The sequence below is a fragment of the Aethina tumida genome, chromosome 2, assembly GCF_024364675.1.
Source record: "Aethina tumida isolate Nest 87 chromosome 2, icAetTumi1.1, whole genome shotgun sequence".
In the NCBI taxonomy this organism is placed as follows: Eukaryota; Metazoa; Arthropoda; class Insecta; order Coleoptera; family Nitidulidae; genus Aethina; species Aethina tumida.
The window spans coordinates 35,489,112-35,512,468 of NC_065436.1; the positions used below are offsets into that span (position 1 = coordinate 35,489,112).

A 23,357-nucleotide genomic window follows, 5' to 3' on the forward strand; every position below is an offset into this window, starting at 1 on the left:
GTTATTAAATTTCTTAAGCACTTTTTTGTAATGAAACTTCCTAAACAATTCTGTATACATTAATATACAGGGGAAACTTGTTAAGCACTATGTAATACAATTGAAATACTTTCAAACTTTCTCAATAGTTCTGTATACAATTAAAGCAATCATAAAACTTCTTAAGCAATGTTTAATACAATTTAAATAGTTTAAGCATCCTTAATAATTCGGTATACAAGTAACCCAGTAGAGAAATTTCAGTTCTATTTTTATTTATTTTTTACAGTTTATAATTTCTTCAATATTTTTTATGTAAACACTATTGTGAAACTTTTTAAGTATTTTTAAACAATTTAAACAGTTTTAAACATCTTCAATAATTTCTGTATATATTTAAGAGGTTGATTAAATAACCTAAACTATTTTGTATGCAATTATAACAGTTGTAAAACTTTCTTAATAGTTCTGTGCACAATGAAAAAATTCACTCATAGTTAAAACTTTTTTCTATACAAACTTACCAATAATAATAATTCAATATTTTTGTATATAATTAAAAGGGTGATTAATTAACTTAAGCTATTCTGTATGCCATTATAACAATTGTAAAACTTTCTTAATAGTTCTGTACACAATAAAAAAATTTAGACAAAATTCTGTAGATATTTTGTATAGTTTAAAACTTTTTTCAATACAAACAGACAATTATGTTGTAAAAGTAGTTATGAAAATGATAGATTTTTAAATAAATTAAAATTAACGTTTTCTCAAACTTATTTACTAGTAGTGTGCGCAATTATGACAATGATGAACTATACCAGTTTATAAAATTGCATAAATGTATGAAACAAAAGTGAATTCATAAAAAATATAGATTGGAATTTTGAACAAATTAATTTCTTCTTTAATTTGACAAGTCCATTAATTTTTGCAACTCATACAGCAATCAACTTTCGTTTACTCAAAAAAAGTGAAACTCAGGAAACAACAAGTCCATCAACCCCCGACCAATCTAATCGCCGGTCAATTAACACAAAATCCTTCTAGTCATCCGACTAGAGCACAACATCCGATTGATTTACGGGTAGTCGTCCAATAATCGGTCGATAATGCGTTGTCTGCGCCTAACCCTGTCACCCCCCGTTTCAGAGATCGCATCTCGTTCCTGCCTTTCGAACCGTTCGTTGTGCGCGCGTTCGTGTCGTGCTTCGGAAATTTGGACCACTTGTTACGCGCGACGCGCACCGCTCAACAGTTTACGACCGACCGCGGTGCGAGTGAGACGCTTTTGTGATGCGCTGAGGAAAAGCTCACGAGTAACGCGCGTCGTGCACCATTGAGGAAGGAACACTTGTTGTTCGAGTTGTTCGAAATGCGATAGGATTATCAGGGGATTGTTGTGCGCGTGTGATTTGCCAACGACAATATGTGGCCGGACGTGCCGAAGAACTTGTGTCGGAACCGCTTGATGATTATCCTTCTTCTATTTACGTGTCTGATGATAAGCGCGACTTCGTCCGCAATTATGGGAGACGAGTGCGACTGGACCGGAAGGTACAATATTTGTTTCATTATTTTTGATTGCCACCGTCAATCAGTTCAATTCTGCGATTCGTGTTTTGCTTTTTGGGGCTCGGTGGCTTTTAAATCTTGCTACGGTTTGCTAAAAATGCTAAGTTCAAAAGGACAAACAGCAACATCTGTTCCTTGGTTCGTGCAATTAACATAAATTAATCTATGCACGTTATTTCATCCAATTCAAGTTGAACTGATTGATGCTTACTGGTGTAATTGTTCAAACTCAAGATATAAATTGTTCCGAATGTCTCAGTGACAGATATAAAGAACACATGAGGAAGTAATGGAAGAAAATGGTTTAGTGTTTCTTGTAGGCATTATAGTAACACATGTTTTAGATTTATCACAGCAATAATTCTTTGTGGTGCTTAGAAAGTTGGGAATAATGCGCAATTCAACTTGATAATTGGCGCACTTTCTTACTCAATCAGATGTCAATTTGTATTAGAGCTTTCCGTACGTAATTTATAGTTTAAAACTTCGTAAACATTTTCTTACACAAAGAAGATAGCAATGAAACTGTTTTTTTTTTAATTTCTATATTTAATTGAATCACATGCCAACTTCCTCAGTAGTTCTGTATACAATTAAGACAGTGATGAAACTTCCTAAGCAAATTTGCATACAATTAAGACACTTGTAAAACATGTGAAACATTTTTTTTAAACAGTTTCAATTTCCTGAGTAGTTTTGTATTCAATTAAAACTAAGTACAACTTCCTAAGCAATTCTATACAAATTTAAGACAATTGTAAAATTTTATAAGCAGTAATTTTGACAGTTCAAAAGTTATTAAACAATTTCAAATAAAAGTGTTTTGTAGACATTATAGTAACACATGTTTTAGATTTATAACACCAATAATTCTTTGAGGTGCTTAGAAAGTTGGGACTTGATAATTGGCTCACTTTCTTACTTAATCAGATGTCAATTTGTATTAGAGCTTTCTGTAAATAATTTATAGATTAAAACATTTTCCTATACAAAGAAACTGTTTCTTGGTTAATTTTTTATATTTAATTGAATCACTTGTCAACTTCCTCAGTATTTCACTTAAGACAGTGATGAAACTTCCAAAGAAAATTCGCATACATTTAAGACACTTGTAAAACATCTGAAGCATTTTTAAACAGTTTCAATTTGCTGAACAAAAACTTCCTAAGCAATTCTGTAGAAATTTAAGAGAGTTGCAAAACTTTATAAGCAGTAACATGGGACAGTCAAAAGTTCTTAAACAATTTCAAAATTGTTTTCTATAGACATTATATTAGGTAACACATGTTTTTGATTTATAAAAGCAATAGGTCTTTGTGTTGCTTAGAAAGTTGGAAATAATGCGCAATTGAACTTGATGATTAGCGCACTTTCATACACAATCAGATTTCAATTTGTATTAGCGCTTTCAACGAATAGACATAAAAACGATAATAAAACCGCTGAATTATTCAGGAAGACATGTTCTTGAACAATAAATTTATTTAACAACAAAACTAATTCAAAATATAAATGAAAGCAAAATTTTTATTACATCTATTATTGTGATTTTAGTGCTTTCCATTAGTTGTTTTTAATTATTTCCAAGTTTATGTTTATTTTAATCATTTTACTAAATTGCTAAAACTGTACAAAAAGTAGTACGACTAAATTACCTTCTCAATAAATACAATTTTGTCATAATATTTTTACTGGTCACATTAATCCTTTCTAAAGGTATTACTTGTGGTTTTGTGGCTTTTTGACAGGTAAAAAAAGTATAGCTCATGCTGTTATTAATGTGTTATGTATATAGATATGTATTCATGCATTTTAATTGCATGCGGATTGATTGATTGATTTATTCAAATCGGTCTTGTAAGTACCATAATCAGTCAACTAGTACTTAAGACAATAATATTAATTAACATGCGATATACATAAAAAGAAAGAAATTTTACCAGGAAATAACTTTATTAATGTAGTTGCAACAGATAAAAAGAACATAAGATTTTCCTAGTTTTAATGAATTATTATTCTTTTATTGTGTTCGAGTTGTTAATTAATAATGCGAATAAAAAGTGTGGTCGAGTTGTGTGAAATCTTGACACCACGTTTCAATTAATCCACATCCGGCACGTTAAACGCACGACATTCAAAACAATAAACTGAATTAAACGTTCAAAAAGGAAATGCACTTTTTACTGCATTAAAAACGAAAGTGGACAACAAAAAGAAAAACACATCAAGTGGGATTGTTTTAAAGCGTCATTATCTAATTTGGCGCCCGTTTCCTTCGTCAAATAAACAAATTTTTTTCAATTAATCTATATATGTCGGTATTCATCAAATCACTTACGTAAAAATATATTATTACTACTCAATTCTATATGCAACTAAGGTAGTTGAGAAACTTGTTAAGTAATTTTTGATCCAATTTTGATTAGTTGTTCTGAATACTTGTAAGACAGTGATGAAACGTCCTAAGCAACTCTGTTTGCAATTAAGTAAACTTAAATAAGTTGTACAGTTAAATTTTTTTCTATATAAATAAGATATGCGTGAAACTTCTTAAGTAATTTTTTGTACAATTTAAATTCTCTCAACAAATCTATGTACAATTAAGACAGTTGTAAACCTTCTCAAACAGATCTATCTGTATAATTTGTTCAGTTTAAAAGTTTTCACACATTTTTCTATACAAGCAAGAGAGTTGTGAAACTTCTTAATCAATTTTTTATACTATATATAACTTCTACAATAATTCTATATACATTTAAGACAGTTAGCTTCCCAAGAAGTTGTGAAACTTCTTAAACTGTTATTGTTCAAAGTTACGATAGTTGTGGGTAACAAAAAGAAAAATACGTTGTGAGATTGTTTTAAAAACTTCATCATCTAGTTTGGCGCCCATTTCCTTGGTGAAATAAACGAATTTTTTTCAATTATCTATTAGACGTCGGTTTTCATCAAATCACTCACATACCGTAAAAATATAATAAAACGCGATTTCACAGTATTGTATGCGTCAGAAATGTTTCCAGTGTGTATTTACGAAAGCCCGAAAGACAAATATACAACATTTTTAATGAGAAACTGTAACGGACTTGCACAAAAACGTGGGTATATTATGTTTCACATGACTTGTATGCGATCGTACCGTAAATATTTACGTGTTGTGATTTTCTCTACACATACAGTCGACTTAAAGTGGTTCTTAAATGTATCATCTGGCGGGAATAATTATTAATAAGATGAACGACGCGACGAGTCGCCACTGCAAGTGAATTTAATTCATCAAACCGATATAAAGTTCGTTACAAATTTTATTGGCCAGTTTTTGTCCAGATTCCCGACGAGTTTTCGTTGTATTGAGTTATTATTTCTTCGATAAAAACCAAAACGAGATCGTTGTGTTTAATGTAGATTAATGCTTTTGGTACACAATTATGTTATGGACAAACAAAACAAAATTGTGTATTCAATTCTGATAATTATATACTTCTTAAGCAATACTGTACTTAATGATGAACTTCTAAACTTAATAAATAGTTATACATTAAATTAACTTCCTATAGAGGTCTCTATAAAAGGAACTTCTTAAACAAGTCTGTATTCAAATAAGACACTTTTAAAACTTCCTAAACCATATAATATAAAATTGAGAGTACTGTGACTTCTTAAACAATTTTGTATAAAATTAAGAGAGTATTTCTCAAATATATAGTTCTGTACAACTTAAGGCGAATTAAAGATTTCACAGATATTTTATACAGTTTATCCAGATTCGATATAACTTTAATCTGATGGGCGAGTTTTTGTGGAGATTTTTAACAAGTTTATTTACGTTGAATTATTATTGTATCAACAAAAAAATAATAACGAGGCCGTTCCATTTAATATAGATTAACGCTTTTAGTACACGATACCGTTACGAACAAACAAAAAACCAATCAGTAATCGGATCTTAAACGGTCGGTTTTACTCCTGTAATTGGTGCAGGGGAAAAAACGTAATTCGGTGCATGCCTCGGCGAATTTTAAATTCAAGTGCGCCGCCAAAGTCCGGTGATATTTCTCCCTTATCAAATTATGTAAACTATAGAATTCATAACAAATTGTTGGCTTTGAGATAAGAGGGAACGTCAGGAAACAAATATTACCTGCACCTCTTGACAGATAAGCGTATCTAAAGTGAAACGACTCGGGCCTAACCTTTCGTCGGTAAAAGTACGAAATAAGTCAATTCCAGATAAGATATTATTTATTGTTTAAACTGCGAAGCAGGTAAAACAAACTTAAGTTTTAATCGGGGAAAAATTATTATTTGCTTGAGACCAAGGAAAAATGTGAACGTGCTTTTGGTCGGATGTCTCAATCAAAATTACTTTTACTAAGTAGGAAACGTCAAGTTTCTCTTAAATCCATTTTTAGAGCCGTTCTTCGTGTGATTTCCGATAGATTTGATCTAAGATAAATGTAAAATAACTCGTCCACGAGTGGCCACTGATCGGATCGAAGTCCCGGACGGCGAGCCACGATGATGGCTGGCGTGTTTGGCCCAGCACGAGCCGTGGGCTGTATAGCCAATGACATGTAAATTACAAGAACCAGTCTCCCGGCTCTCGAATAAGAAATGCCATTAAACTAATAGCATAATATAGAGCATTGTTTAATGATAAAAACCCGGCCGTATTGTCGAGATTTTGACGTTGTTGCCCTTTACGAATGCACAATGGATGACTTTTTCTCTTTCCGCATAGAAAAAACTGTAAACTTCTCGGTGTCGCAGCTAATTCAGCATTAAAATACTGTCTAGGACGGTTCATCATATTAATAATTTACAATTTGAAACACGTAGATAAACCAAACAAAAGCCAGGTGCATTAAAATGTCACAGGCAGTCGCCAGAAGTTTTTAAGCCTTATTTGTAATCCGACATTATTTTAACATGTGGCGATGATTTATGCCTTCTTCTTAGATGGATGGATCATCATTTCTTTCTTGAAGCGTCTCCCCCAAAATTGCAGTTAATGCGTTCCTAAGACGATAATCATAACATTAACATAACTAGTTTCGAGTGTCGAAATATAGAAAACATTTTGGTTTTTATTGGACGCCCACACGTCGTTTTTCGTAGCAGGTTTTACATTACGACTTTTTCAGGTTACGAAGGTGTGAGTTGTCAAAATTTCGAAATAATTCATTTTTCTTACGGCCTTTTTATTGTTCTGAATAATGAAATGTCCCCGACCTAATGTGACCGTGTGATAAAATCTTCAGTTTACTGCCCAGTATTGTACAATATCTGTTGTTGCTTTTTTACTTGCACTTGTGTCCGTTAACCGAGCCTCAAACGTTCTCAGGTTCGCTGACAACGAAACCAACAGGGGCTGAAGTGTATTAACGGTTTTACCGCGAATTTTGTTATAATTATGTCGCTCGAATATTTGGCACACATATGTTCGCCTCAATCGTGAGAGTAACGGGTTATGTTAAATTCCCACGAAGTGTGTTACGGAATTTGTCCAGACAGTGTTTGAGTAAAAAAATTCTCGACTACTGAAAATAAAAAACGAAAAATCCACCAACACTTGTGTGCAATTGTTTCGCGCCACTCGCATCTTCGTATTCAATTTGCAATTTGCCTCCTTCGACGCTCAAAACCCCACTTGTTGCCTACCTGACGGTGTATCAGTCTTAAAACAATTTATAATGGTGTTCGATTTTTGTGAGGAGGCCCCCAGGTGAAAAGCCTATTGAAAACGAAACGCGCTGCTTTCAAAAGGTTCCTTTTTAGTTGCATTAATCAGGTGTATCATACAGCGAACGGTGACTAGAGGAAATTTATTCAAGACATTTAGATGGGGAACCGTAATTAGTTACTCAGCGTTTTTTCAACAACATCTACGCTCTTCTTAGGATTTACCTCCATGGACTTTTATGTAAACTACTAAAAATAGGTCCATTGTTCGCGTTCTGGCGTAAAAAAATACGTTATATTTATCTACTGTATCAGCGTCCAACGCTTACAGTCACAATGGACAACTCCACGGCGACTACAAGTTGTACACTTTAAAAAGATTGTACAAGAGAATTCGTGGTAAAGCGGTGGATGTTGAACTTTCAACTCGTTGCTACGAAGACCCTGACTTTAAAAAGCGTTTAAATTTGTTAAAAATTAGTTGATGAACGTTGAACTTTCAACTGAAGACCATGACTTTTTGAAGCCACATGACATTTTGTATTTTTTGCCTGGACGTATTCAGAAATACATTGTTTTGATCCACGAGAATATTTATGTCCCATAAAATCTACATAATCGGCTTGATTCTATGTAGGTTTTTTCTTGAATACATTAAATGATTATTTTGTCTCTTTAGGATTTGTTAATTTATTGGTTTTGTTGTGTAAGAGTTCATAAATTATTGTTAACAACAGCTTTTTTTGTTACTAGAGAATAATTAATTGTTTTGCTTGTCATAGTAATATTTTATGTTTGTTTTAGGTATGTATCCTTTGAATATTAGTGGGTAAGAATGGAGTAGATTAAACCTTGTCATTAAAGGACCACCAGGCCTTCAAATCAATTATCCTATTTAGAACCTCAGATATAAGATATGTTAAACCTATTAAGCCCGACAAAGATCTAAAGGTAAAAAATGGATGGGCCCAGTGACAAAAATAATTTAATAATGAAAAAAATTGAATCGCTCTTGAACTTGTAATAGACGGATGAAAGGACGTTGCACTTGAATCTGCCGTTTTACAAACAAAAAGAAAAATGGTGTGTGGGGTTGGTGCGGTGGTCGCATATCTCTCGGACAATGCACGTGGGCCGCGGGGGGTAGAGCCCCACCTTTCCCCACGTGAAACTGGCTCGACAATAGGCGTTGGCCTTATAAGCGGGCGCGCGGTCCGGCGACTACTTGTCACGCGGGCCGCAAGACGCTACTCCTACGCCTTTACGATCGGACGTGGGCACGGGACAACGTGCATTCGGATCGGGGCATTTGCGTCGAGAGTTATTGCCTTAATTGATTATTGTCCGGACTACAAAAAAATCTCGGCGAACGAACGGTTGGTTGAACTGCAAATACGTCGGAAGAAAACTCCTCTGTTCGACCTATGAGGTCTACATAACTAGAAACGATGTTCTGAGTTGGGAACCTTCGAAAACCACAAAACTATTTACAGCTAAATATGTTAATAAACCCGAGGTGACTCTTAAAAATCGTCCTTCGATTTGTACCAGCCCATTGTGGAAGAAAACATAATTTCAACAATCATAAAGGTCGGAAATAACAATGGTCTATCTAGAAGATATTAATGATGGGTTTAAGACAGTCCAACCCATTATGACACAGCTTTCTGCGTGTCGAATGCACGGGAGGTTGATGCTATATACATAACAATGGCTTATGATTTTGTAGAGTTAAATAAACTACATTTTATTCAAATTCGCCCTGGCAGCCTCTCGACGGTTACAATTTGACGTGGGCGTGGCACAAAAATCGAAAACACTCTGGCATTGTGTTGATTGAAAATTATGTGTAACAACTGCTTTAATTATCAGATGATTTTGGTTTATGAATAAATTTTCTTCAAGCCCACTGACTAAATACTTTAGAGATTAACATAAGTAATCAATCCGAGGTTCACACTAGAAACTTTTAGTCACCTTCATGTTCTTATCAACTCTTCATCCTAATTATTCATTGTCGAATTATCTTAAGCTCTTAAAACACATGATGGTGGACGTGTGACCAAAAAGCTTACGCAAGCAATCAACCTTTTAAGCGTCATTAACTCATTTACATTAACCAATATAAAGGCGTATCTTTTCGATACAACCCCGAGTCACAATGGAACACTTAAATACGTCAAATATGAAGTAGATGTAGATGGTCAGGTACAGCGAGCCGTATTGTTTGAAGGACAACCACCAAGTCACTAAAAGCTTTCCGTTGATAGCGTCTTAATGCGTCTACTCAGCAATTTTTGTGCTTCAATTTTTTATTACCATTTTTTAAGCTTTTAGTGGTACTTTCTTGATAAAGCACCAGCAATAAATCGGTACCATTGTAATTGATCTCCCGAACCCTCAATAAAATGGTTATCTGTGTACAATGTTGTTGAAGTACTCGAGCCGATGTTAAAAAACAAAAGGCAGATGGGCAGTTTTTATGGGAGCAATTGAACCAGTAACCTTCACTGCAATCTCGGGCAGGATTTTGTGTCATTAAACTCGCTAACTGTTATTTATATGAAATTTTAACTGTTTAATTGAGACCAACCTTCATTCCTTTCAAGTTTTTCTTGCACCGTGACAATTTAACAAATCTATCCATTAAATTACGTTCAGTAACAATCTCTTTCAACGCCCAACGTAAAAAAGGTAACGTAATAAACAATCGTTTTGTTGTAAATTTCCTACACTCATCGTCATTTTTTCCATCTAATAAAACCTTGCAGCGGCTATAATAATCAGAAGTGTGTTCGGCGTCCAGCATCCATAATCTTATATCATCCAAGGATAAACAAGATTTACATCTTGCAGCACAATAACCGGCGTGCACGCCACAAAAACTTGTACCGTGTAGACTTGTTTTAAATAAATACGGCATGATTGCGGCCAGTTTAGACCTTATAAAACGGAATAGTGCAGTGTGGGCTGCGCCAACCTACGTTCTAAACACTCACGTGCTATGGCTGCGCCGCCGTGCCGCAATAAATATCGCGATCAAACTAGAACCGTTATGATCAATTGTTGCGTCGCTCTTGCCGCGAGTCAGGCATAGCAAAAACTGGTATCTAAGCGAAATGCCACAACATTCGGTCGCAAGTAGGAGGACTTAATAGGACCGTATAGGTGTGAAGTCCAGTTTCCAAATTTGGTCGAAATCACATTCGGCTTTTACGCCGTGTAACTGTTCGTGTTTAAAAAATCCACGGTATTGTCGACGACAACGGTCGACGGTGTCAAAAAGTCACGGGCAATAAAAGGAACAGCAAAGGCGTTTCATCTTTATCGAGGTTGAGTCGTAACTGGGAAATTTTCGTTGCTTCCCGTCTGGTTGGATGAGGTATAATTAAAAAGAAAAAGATATTGTGAGAAATTTTCGATTAACAATTAAAAAATTATAAACAAATTTCACTAATTATTAAAATATTTCACTAAATTAAGCAATTTTGATAACATTTTGTAGTGAAAATTGATTTTTAGGGAGTTTTATGTTTTTTGATGTTTACCTCGTTACTATTAGTTTATCTTAAGAAATATCGCAAAAATAATAAAAAATATGATAAATGTTATTAAGATGAATAATAACGAGTCTTAAATAAAACTTAGAATAGATAACTTAAAAAGATAATGGTATTAAGTCCTCTAGCGGTCATCTTAAAAACTTGAAACCTTGAACCTTTTCTTAGAGCAACTTTTACTAAAAACAAAGTATCAATAAGTTGATTTTTTTAGTTATGGTATATTGAGTTTGATTATATTTTCTAAAAATAAAAACATTCATAATTCGTTAGAAAACTAAAAAAAATATAAGCATGTCTAATAATTATGTCAGATAAAATAAAATCATGCCTATAATTAATGAGAAATTGAATATTGGCTCGATTTCCAGTCGATCTGGGCGGTAAATTCGTCGAGAATTTCGCAAATCTTTAAAACGCGACAAGTTAATTAATAATCAAGTGATTAATCTTAACGTTGATGCGATATTGATTTACGAGCCCGATAATTTACCATAATATAACGGCTCCTGTAATTAATAACGCGAATTTTTCTCTCGATAACATTGTTCATTGCGTGGCCAAGATGTGTGGTCGCTAATTAAGGAAATGAAAGTGCCCAGCCAATGTGCAAATGAAATAGACAACGCTCGTTGAATTTATTATTTTACAACAAATGACCTACATCAACGCTATTTCGTAATTGTTTTATTGCATTTTACAATTTACTGTTTAATTGACCGTAGAACTGTTTACGTTGCGTTTTCTGTCAACAGAAAGTATCCGTGAATTTAAAAAATCAATCTCGAATCACGATTTCCTGTTTCTTGGCTTCCTTCGGACAATCCGAGATGACAATGCCTTATTAGAATTTCTCCTGAATATTACCACAGACAATAACATTCCATTAGCACATTTGTCGATTGTAGCGGAAATAGACAGTTTGTAACGCATCGTGCATAATGTTTAAATAAATTAGAAATATGAATAAGGCGCCTGTTTGAATATCTAATTAGGTGTGTATAAGAATTAACACCCACTTTAACGCATTATACATTACACGAACACTCTTTGTTTTTGATGGTGCGTGTAGATTATCTTAAACGGTTTCTATCTCCAGTAAGTAAATAACTGTATCAGGAGTTGTGCTTAATTTTTTTTTTTTTTTGTGAACAACCATTGTTTAAGTTTAAATAGGTGTACTTGGACTGGATTTATTAAGGTTATGGGACTTTCAAAGCTTTGTATTCCAAAGAATTAAAAACAGTGTTCAGCCACAATGTAAAAACCTAAAGATAAATGGGAAAAATTGCTTTCACAAGCAAGCAATTTTAAATCAGATAATCTAAAACCAATCTCGATAATAAATTTCGCCGTAAAATCGTTATCTCCATTGTTTTTGAAGGAAGTCAACAAACCAAAAGGAAGTTTATATGAAGCAAATACAATAATGGATTAGTTCGAAACGACAACACTCTCACGATGACTTATCAGTCTACATTTCGAGAGATAAGTACGGTTTTCTTGTCCATTGATAATGTACAATAGTAGATCTGAAAGGATTACAGAAAAACATCAACCAAACAATAATCACCGAGACAAAGGAGACTTTTAGATGCATTAATGGAACATAATAGGATCTTCTCGGATTACTTGGTGTGCGAATCCATGTGTGTTAAATTAAAATAACAGGTTTTTCAATTTGTTATTTCAATATGCAAATTATGACATAGGATAACTTTAAACTCGGTTTGGCGCCTAATGTATTTCGACAAAGTGGAATTCGATCGTTTAAAATGTTAAATATATTATTATTTTATTGTTATAATATTCAAACCGGTGAATATATTACAAATTAAAATGTAAAACGAGTTGTAGCATTGGCAATTTGCATGCCAATCTGACTCGTCTTTAATTGTTATCGAGCTTTAATTTGCTGCTGCTGGCAAACATAACTTAAGTCATTTCGACCGTCACAGATAATTCGATAAATTGTCCACGAACCCCATTATTAACACCAATTTTTCTAACAGTAAAAAAAACAATTTAACGACCGTCTTCTAGTATATAATTAGCAAAGTACACTGTGAATAGACAAAATGGGTTATTTGTTGGATTAATCACCCGAAATTATTATGTCGTGTACGAAATTAGCCGAGTCGATACATGATTTAAGCGGCACCGCCGCAATTATCAAGTGTGTACACAAAAGTCAGTTAATCACGAAAAAGAAATCCGACGCAAAAGGTCTGAGAAATAAATCCGACAAAACGGTTTTTGCGTTGTGCAAAGGCGCGTTTCCCCTTGAGCAAACGTGACCGAACCGAACAATTTCGTAGCCGCACGTAACGTATAGTTAAAACTTTGTTATTGTAATTGCGACGGCCGTAAATGTTGCGCCGCTGAAATGCTATCGATGTGTTTTTCTTTTCGGGCGATTTGACTTTCCGAAAACCACATGTAGACTACACACAACCACCTTGCCCCGGCTATATTTAGAACCGACTTGTAAACACACTTGTTTCCACATGTGGCTCTCGCACCCCACTTTCGAAATTCATTAGTGCGCATTACTGGAAACTACCTGATTGACGGGAATAAGGAACTGGATTTATTGAGGGTTGTGTCGGGGCTCGGTTAATTTATTACAATGAAAATAGAATTATGGGGGCCCCAAACATCGGGGTGCACTCAGATTTATTTATATCATCATAACTCAATGCCGATTTTGTCTCAATTAATCTATTTATAAAAAAACATATAGAGACGCCATAAATCATCATCAGTCTGAATAATTTGTGGAAATCAAGTATGACACCAATGCTTAACTGCTAATTTATCGTTGAATTTAACGTGCTGACGTAACTGTTTATATTTATTCATATCTGGGCACATGCAGAAAGCTGAGATGGCATACGCTGAGACGGGTCAATTAAAGCTCAAATTACTTGATTGCTTAATTGCCACATTACGATATTATTATTCACTATTTAGCTGTGTCAGGATTCCTCGAATTAATGCCGTTTTGACCGTGCGTATACTTTTTATCTAAATTGTGTTTGAATCCAAATCCAGTGAGTGTGTTAAGTAATGAAGTCATAACCGCATTATTAAAGTTGTCATTGGCTCATGCCAAATACAGGAACAGTAATTAGTAATACGACTCCCGCAATTGATTCGTCGTTAATTATCCAAAGTGTCGTAACGCTTAAAAAAATAATCGTGCGAGTTTAATAAGTGCATATAAGGAATAATTAAAGAAGTGAATTAATTATTATGTTAACAGTAACCGGATAGAATGTTACCCACGTAGGTGTGTCGTTTTATAAGCGGAGAAACTGAACTACTTTTACTCGAATATTTTTAGAAAACATATCAAGAGATTTATACTTTAGTATTCCACTTTATTGAACGCACGTTATTCACAATCACTAGCTACATTTATTGTTAGCAATTAGGCCAGTTATAATGCAATTTATCGTGTCGTTTAATCGAAAATTTTTTATTACATGTCCCAATTATTGTGTCAAGTGTTTTCTCCGCCTCCGTATTTAGCATTAACTCGAATCGGTTATTTTTTTATGGCCAGAAAATTATTTAAATGTCGGCTAATTATAACCCGCCAAGTTTATCTTATACCTAAACTAGAGTATTCACTCATTTTCTCCACCTCCATATTCGGGCTTAATGCAATTCATGTATGCAATCGATGCGATCTCGAAAATTATTTAAATTGTGTCCACTCCATTCCTTAACCCGTACAAGGATAATGGCCGTAACATCAATTTTTATTAAAAACCGTTTTACACCTCGTAATTGTTGTTTGCAGCGGCCTCACGTCGTCCTCGCCGACGAGCCGGGGCGTGACGCCCGTTTACTTGCGCTGCTCGGCGGGCAGAGTGACGTGGATGTACCCGGAAGGCGCCCTCCGAGTCCTGCTTCGCTACCCCGGACAAGGACGCGAATTTAGGGCCTGCATCAAGGTGCGAAGCGGCGACGAGCACAAGGACCCCAACGTACGACTGTTTCTCGAAGGTCCCAGATCGTTGCTGCCCCTGTACTCGTACAACGATGGAAGCTCCAAAGCCATAAGGTGAGTGTGAAAAAAGTGTTAGCCTGTCATATACATGTATCGCGTTTTCTGGTACACGTTAATAATACGTTCAAATTTAATTGCAGATGCTTCAGCAGTAAAAACGGACAGGTCGCCATATACGTAGAAGCGACTCAAGGGCAGAGCGTGAATAAAAGAACGTCTGAAATTGAATACGACCTGCAACCTTTGCCTAAAGGTGTCAATGGCTACGATCCAACCGAAGGTAATAGAAAGTTATTATTAATGCGAGCATTTCATGCAACTGAAATCGTGGCGGATTTACCCAACAACGTTTTTTCTTATTACAGAATGCAGACCTTGCACTTCGTCCGAGTTGGCTCACGCTTTTTGTACCAGTGATTTAGGTGAGTGTTGTTTTTTATTGGGTTAAAATGCAAATGTAATTATTCAAACAGCCAGAAAAATTTTAAATTTATGCCGTATATAGTCCAGTGACATTTCAAAAACTAGTTTGTCATGTATATTGTACCCTGCTAATGTTAGTTGTACAGCACGTGTTGTATTCTTTTACTTTCACAAGTCTTGTTAGCGCTGTCTATTGTTTGAGGAAACGTTTTAGTTACGTAATCAACTGAAATCGTAGCATTCGGAAATTGTCTGATATACTTTCTAAAATCGCGATATCATTCGCAATTTCTTGTCTCAACTTAAGTATCCTGTTGAAAATAACACTTTTTTATTATTTTTCAGTGACCCGAGGCACTATTTATTCAGTGGAAAACAAGGACGAGGAGGAGCTATCCCAACTGTCCATAAAGGTGACGAAAATGATCCGGCACACCGTAAATGACATATACTCCCCAGATCTCGAAACCAATTCCGTGTACGATGAAGGCGAGAAAATCAAAGAGGTGGTTCTTCACGTGAGTCAACACTGCGGCGTGACCCACGGCGAAGGCGAGTTCGTCTTCATGGCGCGAAGCAAATTGGGCGATTTGACGTTACAGTGCGCGCCCAGACTGGAGGATTGGGCGCAGCTGGTCAATCAGCTATCCGAAGATGGTACCGCTCATTGTGTTTTGAGGAGTTAGCACTGGCCTAGCCAAATAAGTCTTAAATGTCGCTGTGATGATTTGTACATAAATTTTTGTAAAATGTGTTAAATACTAACGATTGTCAGACGCAATTTACGTTATGTTGTATAGTGCAAATAAGCTTTTCATGAATAAATTATTAATGATGGTCGTTACGGTGATCGGGATACTGTTTTTGCATATGTGATGGGCAAAAACTATTATTGTAATGTGGCTGACTATTAATTACTGATTTATTCATTACCGCTGATCCATTTCCTTGTATAGAACTTTAACTGTACTTATAATCTCTACGTTAATTTCTGAATAGTTTCTCAATTTACTAACCAGTATGTTTACCTGTTAAGCAGATAATTTAAATGCAGATACTTTTAGTTAATCTATAGATAGTTTGTCGCTTCTAGAGTAATTAATTGCTGAACACCGGCCTTTTTGCATTTTACATAAATCATAAATCTGTGTGATTGGCTGTTAGTGACTCGAAAAGTGATACCGCTCATTTATAGAAACACTTCTTGAATTCCAGGTGCCAAAACATAGATTAATTGATGCTATATTTATTCTATACATTTTCTGCTCATATATCTTATATTTTAAATGTTGTACATAAGAATTATTGTAAATAAGAATCGCGATCTCACATAAGAATGTGTTGTTGAAAAATTGAAGATTTTTAAAAAGAATTATTGTTGTTCCTAAAATTTAAATTATAAAAAGTGTATATAAAATTGTATTTTACAGTACTTTAGATTTTTAGAAACTTTTTATTACAGTTTAATGCCATAATTATTTTCTAAAAGTTCTACCTGTGATATGTAAAATAGTTATAAGATTGTTTAGAGAATATATAATTTTTACAGAACATGCTTTTTTTATTTTTTCCCAAATAAATACATTTAAATTGCAATAAACGAATATATTCATTAAAATACAACATCCCCGCATTCAATTAGCTAAAAATACGAATATAAAATATTCCATAAAATAATTTAAAAATGATAAAAAGGTTTTTATATTTTTGCAAGCAATAATACAATTGTTAGAAATTCGATTCATCAGAAGAGTTGACAATTTTTTTTTTAATTTTTGAAACCAAACTTATTTTTTTTATACAATTATTATAATTAAGGGAATGACACCTAATATTATCTAATAAGATTGTGGTTTAGAAAAGGTTGAACTAATAGTACGAATTCTTTACGCAGTGGCGCCAATAGTGTATTTGCTCGTAAGATCCCTATAGATATCAAGCAAAAATGTACAGATTTCTGTAATATAATGAGTATATCACTGTGCAATAGATGTCGCTGATTAATTTTTGCAAAAACCAATATAAGTAAAATACAAAAATAATCTCGTTACTCAGTACAAACACAATACAGTACAATCAGTCTTTATCCTTTATCTCAACTATATTTACACAAGCTCGTAAAATCTAATTTGAAGGGGCGCAGTGCGATGTGTTTACTGAATGACAGATCAGTCAGTAGAAAGTGATGTCGCTGCGTTGGACATTTTTGTGTAATTGTTGATGTTTTATAAGTTTTATTGCAATTCAAGTTTGCCCACAATTAATTACGACACGTCAAGACACTTTTTATCATCGGTGAACGCCACAGATTGAAATATCCCATTGAACGCAAATGAAATGGAAAGTGGTATATGTCTCTACCTAAAAATGATCTCATCATTTCTATGAAGTTATCAATAACAGTTCCGAATATTGAGATACCACTGCAAGACATGCAATATTTATCCAAGTGGTGATTAAGATGGATAAAACAATGAAGAAGACATTTTTCCGTGTGAAACAATTGGCGGATCAAACCTTGGGGAAGTAAGTGTTTAACAGATTATATTATTGTGTAATTTAATATGCAATACAAAGAACGATTGAAATAAAACCATAAGAGGCATAAATTAAATGATTGCTAGTAATTTAGGTGCTTTGCATAAACTAATGGTTTAGATTATCTAATGCTATTTCCTATTCATGCCTATTTTGTCACTGTCTGTTTACAGGTTTCACTAAACATGGCATGATTATCATAGTTCTTGTTTCTGACTATAAACAAACTTTCTTATTGTGTGTAAGAAAACTGGTAAATGTGCCAGACAAAAGAAATCTAACCCAAAATAAATTTTTTCCATTTTAGGTCTAAATATTTTGATTTTTTATTAATATATTAGTTCTTAATGATCTTATCTTATTTATCATAATACTGATGCATTAGTTTAATCAAAAAAGATAAGTTTCAATTGTATTATTAAGAAATGTTTTTGAAATATCCAATTGTGGCTATAATTAGCAAGAAAACAATTCAGCAAATTAATTTTCATTAGATGCGTTAATCTAGAGTACACTGTTTATTACCTAGCTCAGAAAAGCTAATTTTTAAAAACTTTGAACAATTTAATTTTCCCTATTTACAACCCATATTTATATATACAACCATGATAGAGATACACAAATATATACATCCTCAGTGACAACTGTGATATAGATAGAGATAAACAACAGTTATCTTATCAACGTTGATGTCAATTTAAATGTAATTAATTTCAGGGCTGAAAAGTCGGAAGTTCTCGACTGCACCGAACTTCAGTCCGCCGACAAGCAGGTGGAATATTTGCATGAAATTCTCTCATCGCTCAACAAAAAAATCCAACCGAATCCGCAAGGTTTGGAAGTCGACAAACGGATGGTAAATATTTCTAAAATTTTAATAATTGTGGTATTATTCATATATATGTGGTCAGATAAATTTCAATAAAAATCATTGATAACTGATAACTGTTATTTAACAAATATTTTACTAGAAAACAATGTTTTCTTTGTAGAAAAAAACCCTTGAATATCAGCTAGCCCAGATATTCAAAGATGATAAGCAAGGCGTTCCGGACAGACTTGTGTCGCTCGTGATTAAGAAGTTTTCCGAAATTCAACACGATCTGGCAAAAGAAATCGCGGAGCATGATCAAAAGGTTGAGGAGATGGTTGCTACCGAATTTCACAACGTCCTTGAACAGGATTTCCCCAACATTATCAAGCACAAGAAAAATCTTGGCAAGTACATCTTGGATAAAGACTCTGCTTCAAGCAGATATCAGGTTAATTTTGACAACTACATAAGTCACACATATTTATAAATTGTTTTTAGTCAACCAAAAAAGATGCACTAAAGGAGGATATGGAAGAAGCTGACTTGAAGGTGGAACAGACCAGGGACAGTTTGGCTGTGGACATGTTTCAGTTGTTGTCCAAGGAAAATCAAATAGCTGGTTGGATATTGCAGTACTTGAAGCTTCAGCGAGCGTATTACGAAAGTGCCTTAAACTATCTGGATAACAACATTCCGGAATTGGAGAAACAAATTGGTAAATACTAAAAATATGTGTGACTATCAGTGATTAATCCTATAATATTTTAGGTGATAGCAGAGTTAAAAAAGTGTTTGGTACCCCATTGGATGAACATTTACGTGTCTACAACACAAGACTGGCAGTGCCTTTGGTAATTTGCATTGAAGCTTTAGGTGAGAGTATGTCAGAGGAAGGGCTGTTCAGGGTAGCTGGCAGTGTGACTAAAATCAAAAGACTGAAAGCATCCTTGGACTCAGGTTTTTTTAAACAACTCATTCCCGAATATCGGGACGTTCACGTGTTGACTAGCATTTTAAAAACATATTTGAGAGAACTGCCAGAGCCTTTATTGTGTGGTTATTTGTATAAAGAGTGGATGGCATGCCACAAATGTCCGGAAAACGAACGCACTAAAGTGATGAAGGATTTATTACAAAAGTTGCCTCAAGGTAACAGGGACAATTTAACTTACTTAATGCAGTTCCTTGCCAAACTGGCTCAGCATAACGAAAATAAAATGCATGCTTCCAATATAGCTGTGGTTATTGGTCCTAATCTGTTGTGGGATACTTCTTCAGTTGGGTCTTCTTTGGACATGAATAGGTGTACTACTGTGAATATGCTTGTGGAGCAATTTCTAAAGCAAGTAGACGTGCTGTTTCCTGATGACGTAACGGAGTACGTTAAATCAAATCCGTTTTACGTCGATCACAAACTTCAAATGACTCACCACAATGACGACTTTGGAGCGAGTACTGAGAGCATAAACATATTTAATGATAGTCCAAAACCTGCCAGCAGAAAAACAAGAAAAGCACCCAGTGTGCCCAGTAAAACCGACCAGGATATACCTACCACCAACAATGATTTAATGGTGAATAGCTACCCTTCAGGCAGCAGTACTTTGAAGCATACTAAACCGAAAAACAAGTCGTCCATAGGCGTGAACACCGAAGAAAACTCCCTATCACTGTCCAGATCGCTTCACGAAGCCTGCGACTTAACGCCAAGCAATCTAGTCAAACATAACGATGAAAAACCGCCGAAAAATCATATAGTGACTGCTCACCGAAAGTCGGACCTAATAACGTTCGAGGACGATTCAAAACTCGAACACAAACCGCCTACGATCCAGTACACCAAAGCGAAACCGGAACAAACCCATCACACGGAAAACGACGGTCAAATTAGAACTACAGCCGTTTTCAGGATCAATCAAATAAACGAGAAGAAAACGCAACCGGTCGCAGCGCCCAGATCCATCGCGGCCGATCAAACCAACAACAAGAACGAATCGGATGAGGTTTGCTTGAGACGACCGGAAATCGATAGAGTGCACAAGCCGGAAGTGCCAGCCAGACCGGCCTCGCTCACCAAAAGGCCTACAGGCGACGACGCTTTCGTTCACAAGACCCAGTGTTCGGTTTACAGCGTGGCGAACAGGCAACAGCCCTCGATAGTTAATCTGCAGAACGCGTCAGAACAATATCAGCCCGGCCACGACACTCAAATGGCACAGAAGGAGAGGTTCTTGCACCAGCACGACCAAAAAGTTACCCCGATGCCGAGATTGAGTCTGCAGAAGCCGCACAACGAATCGCTGAACGATTCTGCCGACAGATCGAGGACCGCGTCTGTTGGAAGCAAGGCGGATTTGTCGCCGCACGACAATGACAATATGAACGTTTCGAAGTCTATTGAAAAATTACATGAGGCTAGTGATAAAACTAACGGCAACCAAAAACCTAGTCATATTCGTACTAAATCTGAGGGTAACATAGTGGACTTTAATAGTGATAATTCTTTGAAAACACCTCCTTCCCCTAGAAACTTGAACAAACCAACTCAGCCACCTCCACCGCCACCAACCGCTAACAAAGCCAGACAAAGTGCTGACAGTACAGATTTGTAACTTTTTTTCTATTATCTTTTCTATCAATGATCAAATGTTTTGAAACTGTTGTCACATTTTTATATATTATTGTTACAAGTGAATGTTTGAAATTTTATAAATTTTAATATACCTGTTATTTCCCCTATACTTATTAGGCTCAGTATGCGTGGTGTTTTAAAAAATATTAATCAATGACACAAAACGTTGAGACTGGTAGTTAAGCTTGACAGTAAACATTTATCAGCAATAGAATATTTAATATCATGCAGTGTTTCAACACGAAAACGCCATTCATATTGAATAATTAACTCATCAAGAACCATTAAACTTTTTTAATATATTTTATTTGTACTGATTACATTTTATTTTTCGTACTTAAGAGTTGGTTGGATGAAACAGTCAGATCTAGCGCATTTTTTACATCCCTTGGTCTGTGGGTTTCAGCTATTTCATTTCTAAGGCCGGAAAAATAAGATGATTGAAACACTTTATGTTAGGAAGATGCTGCATAAGTTGTGCGAAAGAAATTGACAAGATCGTCTGTGATAATTTATTATTTCAGGATAGATTAGAATTGAATAATTTTAGTTTTAAAATACGTTTTTCAAGGGGAAATACGTTAGTTTTTAATATTGCAATGCTACAATGAGTATTTGGTTGTGTTTACGGCTAATGCAGCGTCTTCCGTTTATTCTTATGTATCTTCTTCCATTATGTAACCCCCGTGTCCATGTAGAAAATTGTCCGATTAATATATTTAACTATTAATTCAAGCATACGTGGAAAATATTTTGATATAATCATTTAGATGTATAATATGCCATATTAGTCACACGAATATTTTGCTTAATTTAACTTACGTTTTAGAAACTGTAAATATTTCTTAAGTGAATTCGAATTCTACGATGGTTCTATTAACGAATAGGCAGAAAATTTGTTGCAATACTAAACCAAATAATAATCTGATTTTGTTTTGTGAATATGCATTTAAATTTGTAAAGCTACTGTCTGAAACCAATTTTAGAGATGGTGACAAGTAAATTATATTAATACAATTCTTTACTATATGCTTTTAATAGTTGATATATTAAGTTATTTTTCATATACATAGTATTTGTGAATGCAATAATTCTATATACTGTTATATTGCAATAAACCTTGAAACTTATCACTTTTGTTTAATATTAAACCACCCAACTATGTACTTACATATAATGCAGAAAATGCTCCCCCATTTGGAATTTGAAAGATATATCATGCACGACAAAGAGAGCATAATATTTCCCCGTAATAAGAGCTACGCACGATATAAATTAATAATTGCGAATGTATTTAGTAACTCTCCATATGCGTTGAGATGTAGTCCGAGTTGTTAAAATGTTTCGTTTAAATTGTAAAAAGAAATATTTTTGAGGGTATATCAAAAGCAAAAAAGTATACAAAAAATAAACTTCTTTTTTCAAAATAAAAATGTATCCAAAAATTAAATAAAATAAATAAATGCATAAATAAAAAAACTAAAAATAACTAAATAAGATATTCAAAAACGTTTCCATAGTCAGTGGACAGACAACACTCCAACCTAAAATTCTCACGCATGTTTGTTAGAGTGTTAGGAGTAATATTCTCCAATAAATTAATTATGCGGCCTCTTAATGCATTGAGATTATTTGCCCGGTTCTCCTGGAAAGTGTATAATTTGGACTGTGGTCACCCCACAGAAAAAAAGTCGCATGGTGCTAGATCCGGTGATCTAGCTGGCTAATGAATACTTTCATAACCACTAATCACGTGTTCACCAAAAGTGGTTCGCAAAATTCTTTAACACAAGCCCTATTGTGTGCAGGGCAACCGTTCTGTTGAAATCATACACTTTTCAGATATATTCCTAAACGACGGACCGCCGAGACAATTTGATTTTGCAAAAGATCGAGGTATTTTTGCCCAGCAAGATTACTTTATATAAAAAAGAACCCACTACATTATTTCCCAAAATAGCAGCTCAAACATTTAGTTTTTGGAGGTACAGGATCGTGGCAAATTATTTACAATTCGTTGAACTGTGTCTGCAAGAAATCGGTCTGCGGAGATGAACAAAACCAAATGATCCCTTCCAATCAGTCCGGTCGGCCCACATAATTGTATGTGTCGGAAAAGGCATTTCTCCACTAAAG

General features: G+C 34.6%; 2 protein-coding genes across 2 annotated transcripts; both read left to right on the forward strand.

Moving 5' to 3' along the window:
- Positions 1-1,235: 1,235 nt before the first annotated feature.
- LOC109606108 (meteorin-like protein) lies at positions 1,236-16,788 on the forward strand. Its single transcript, XM_020022685.2, has 5 exons — positions 1,236-1,536; positions 14,605-14,868; positions 14,955-15,094; positions 15,180-15,236; positions 15,583-16,788. Exons 1-5 carry the CDS (start codon positions 1,409-1,411, stop codon positions 15,921-15,923), a joined length of 930 nt encoding a protein of 309 aa, XP_019878244.1. The 5' UTR covers positions 1,236-1,408; the 3' UTR covers positions 15,924-16,788.
- Positions 16,789-17,331: 543 nt separating this feature from the next.
- LOC109607038 (rho GTPase-activating protein 44) lies at positions 17,332-22,351 on the forward strand. The gene is made up of 5 exons (XM_020023566.2): positions 17,332-17,763; positions 18,493-18,631; positions 18,768-19,037; positions 19,088-19,304; positions 19,358-22,351. Exons 1-5 carry the CDS (start codon positions 17,699-17,701, stop codon positions 21,199-21,201), a joined length of 2,535 nt encoding a protein of 844 aa, XP_019879125.1. The 5' UTR covers positions 17,332-17,698; the 3' UTR covers positions 21,202-22,351.
- Positions 22,352-23,357: the final 1,006 nt, after the last annotated feature.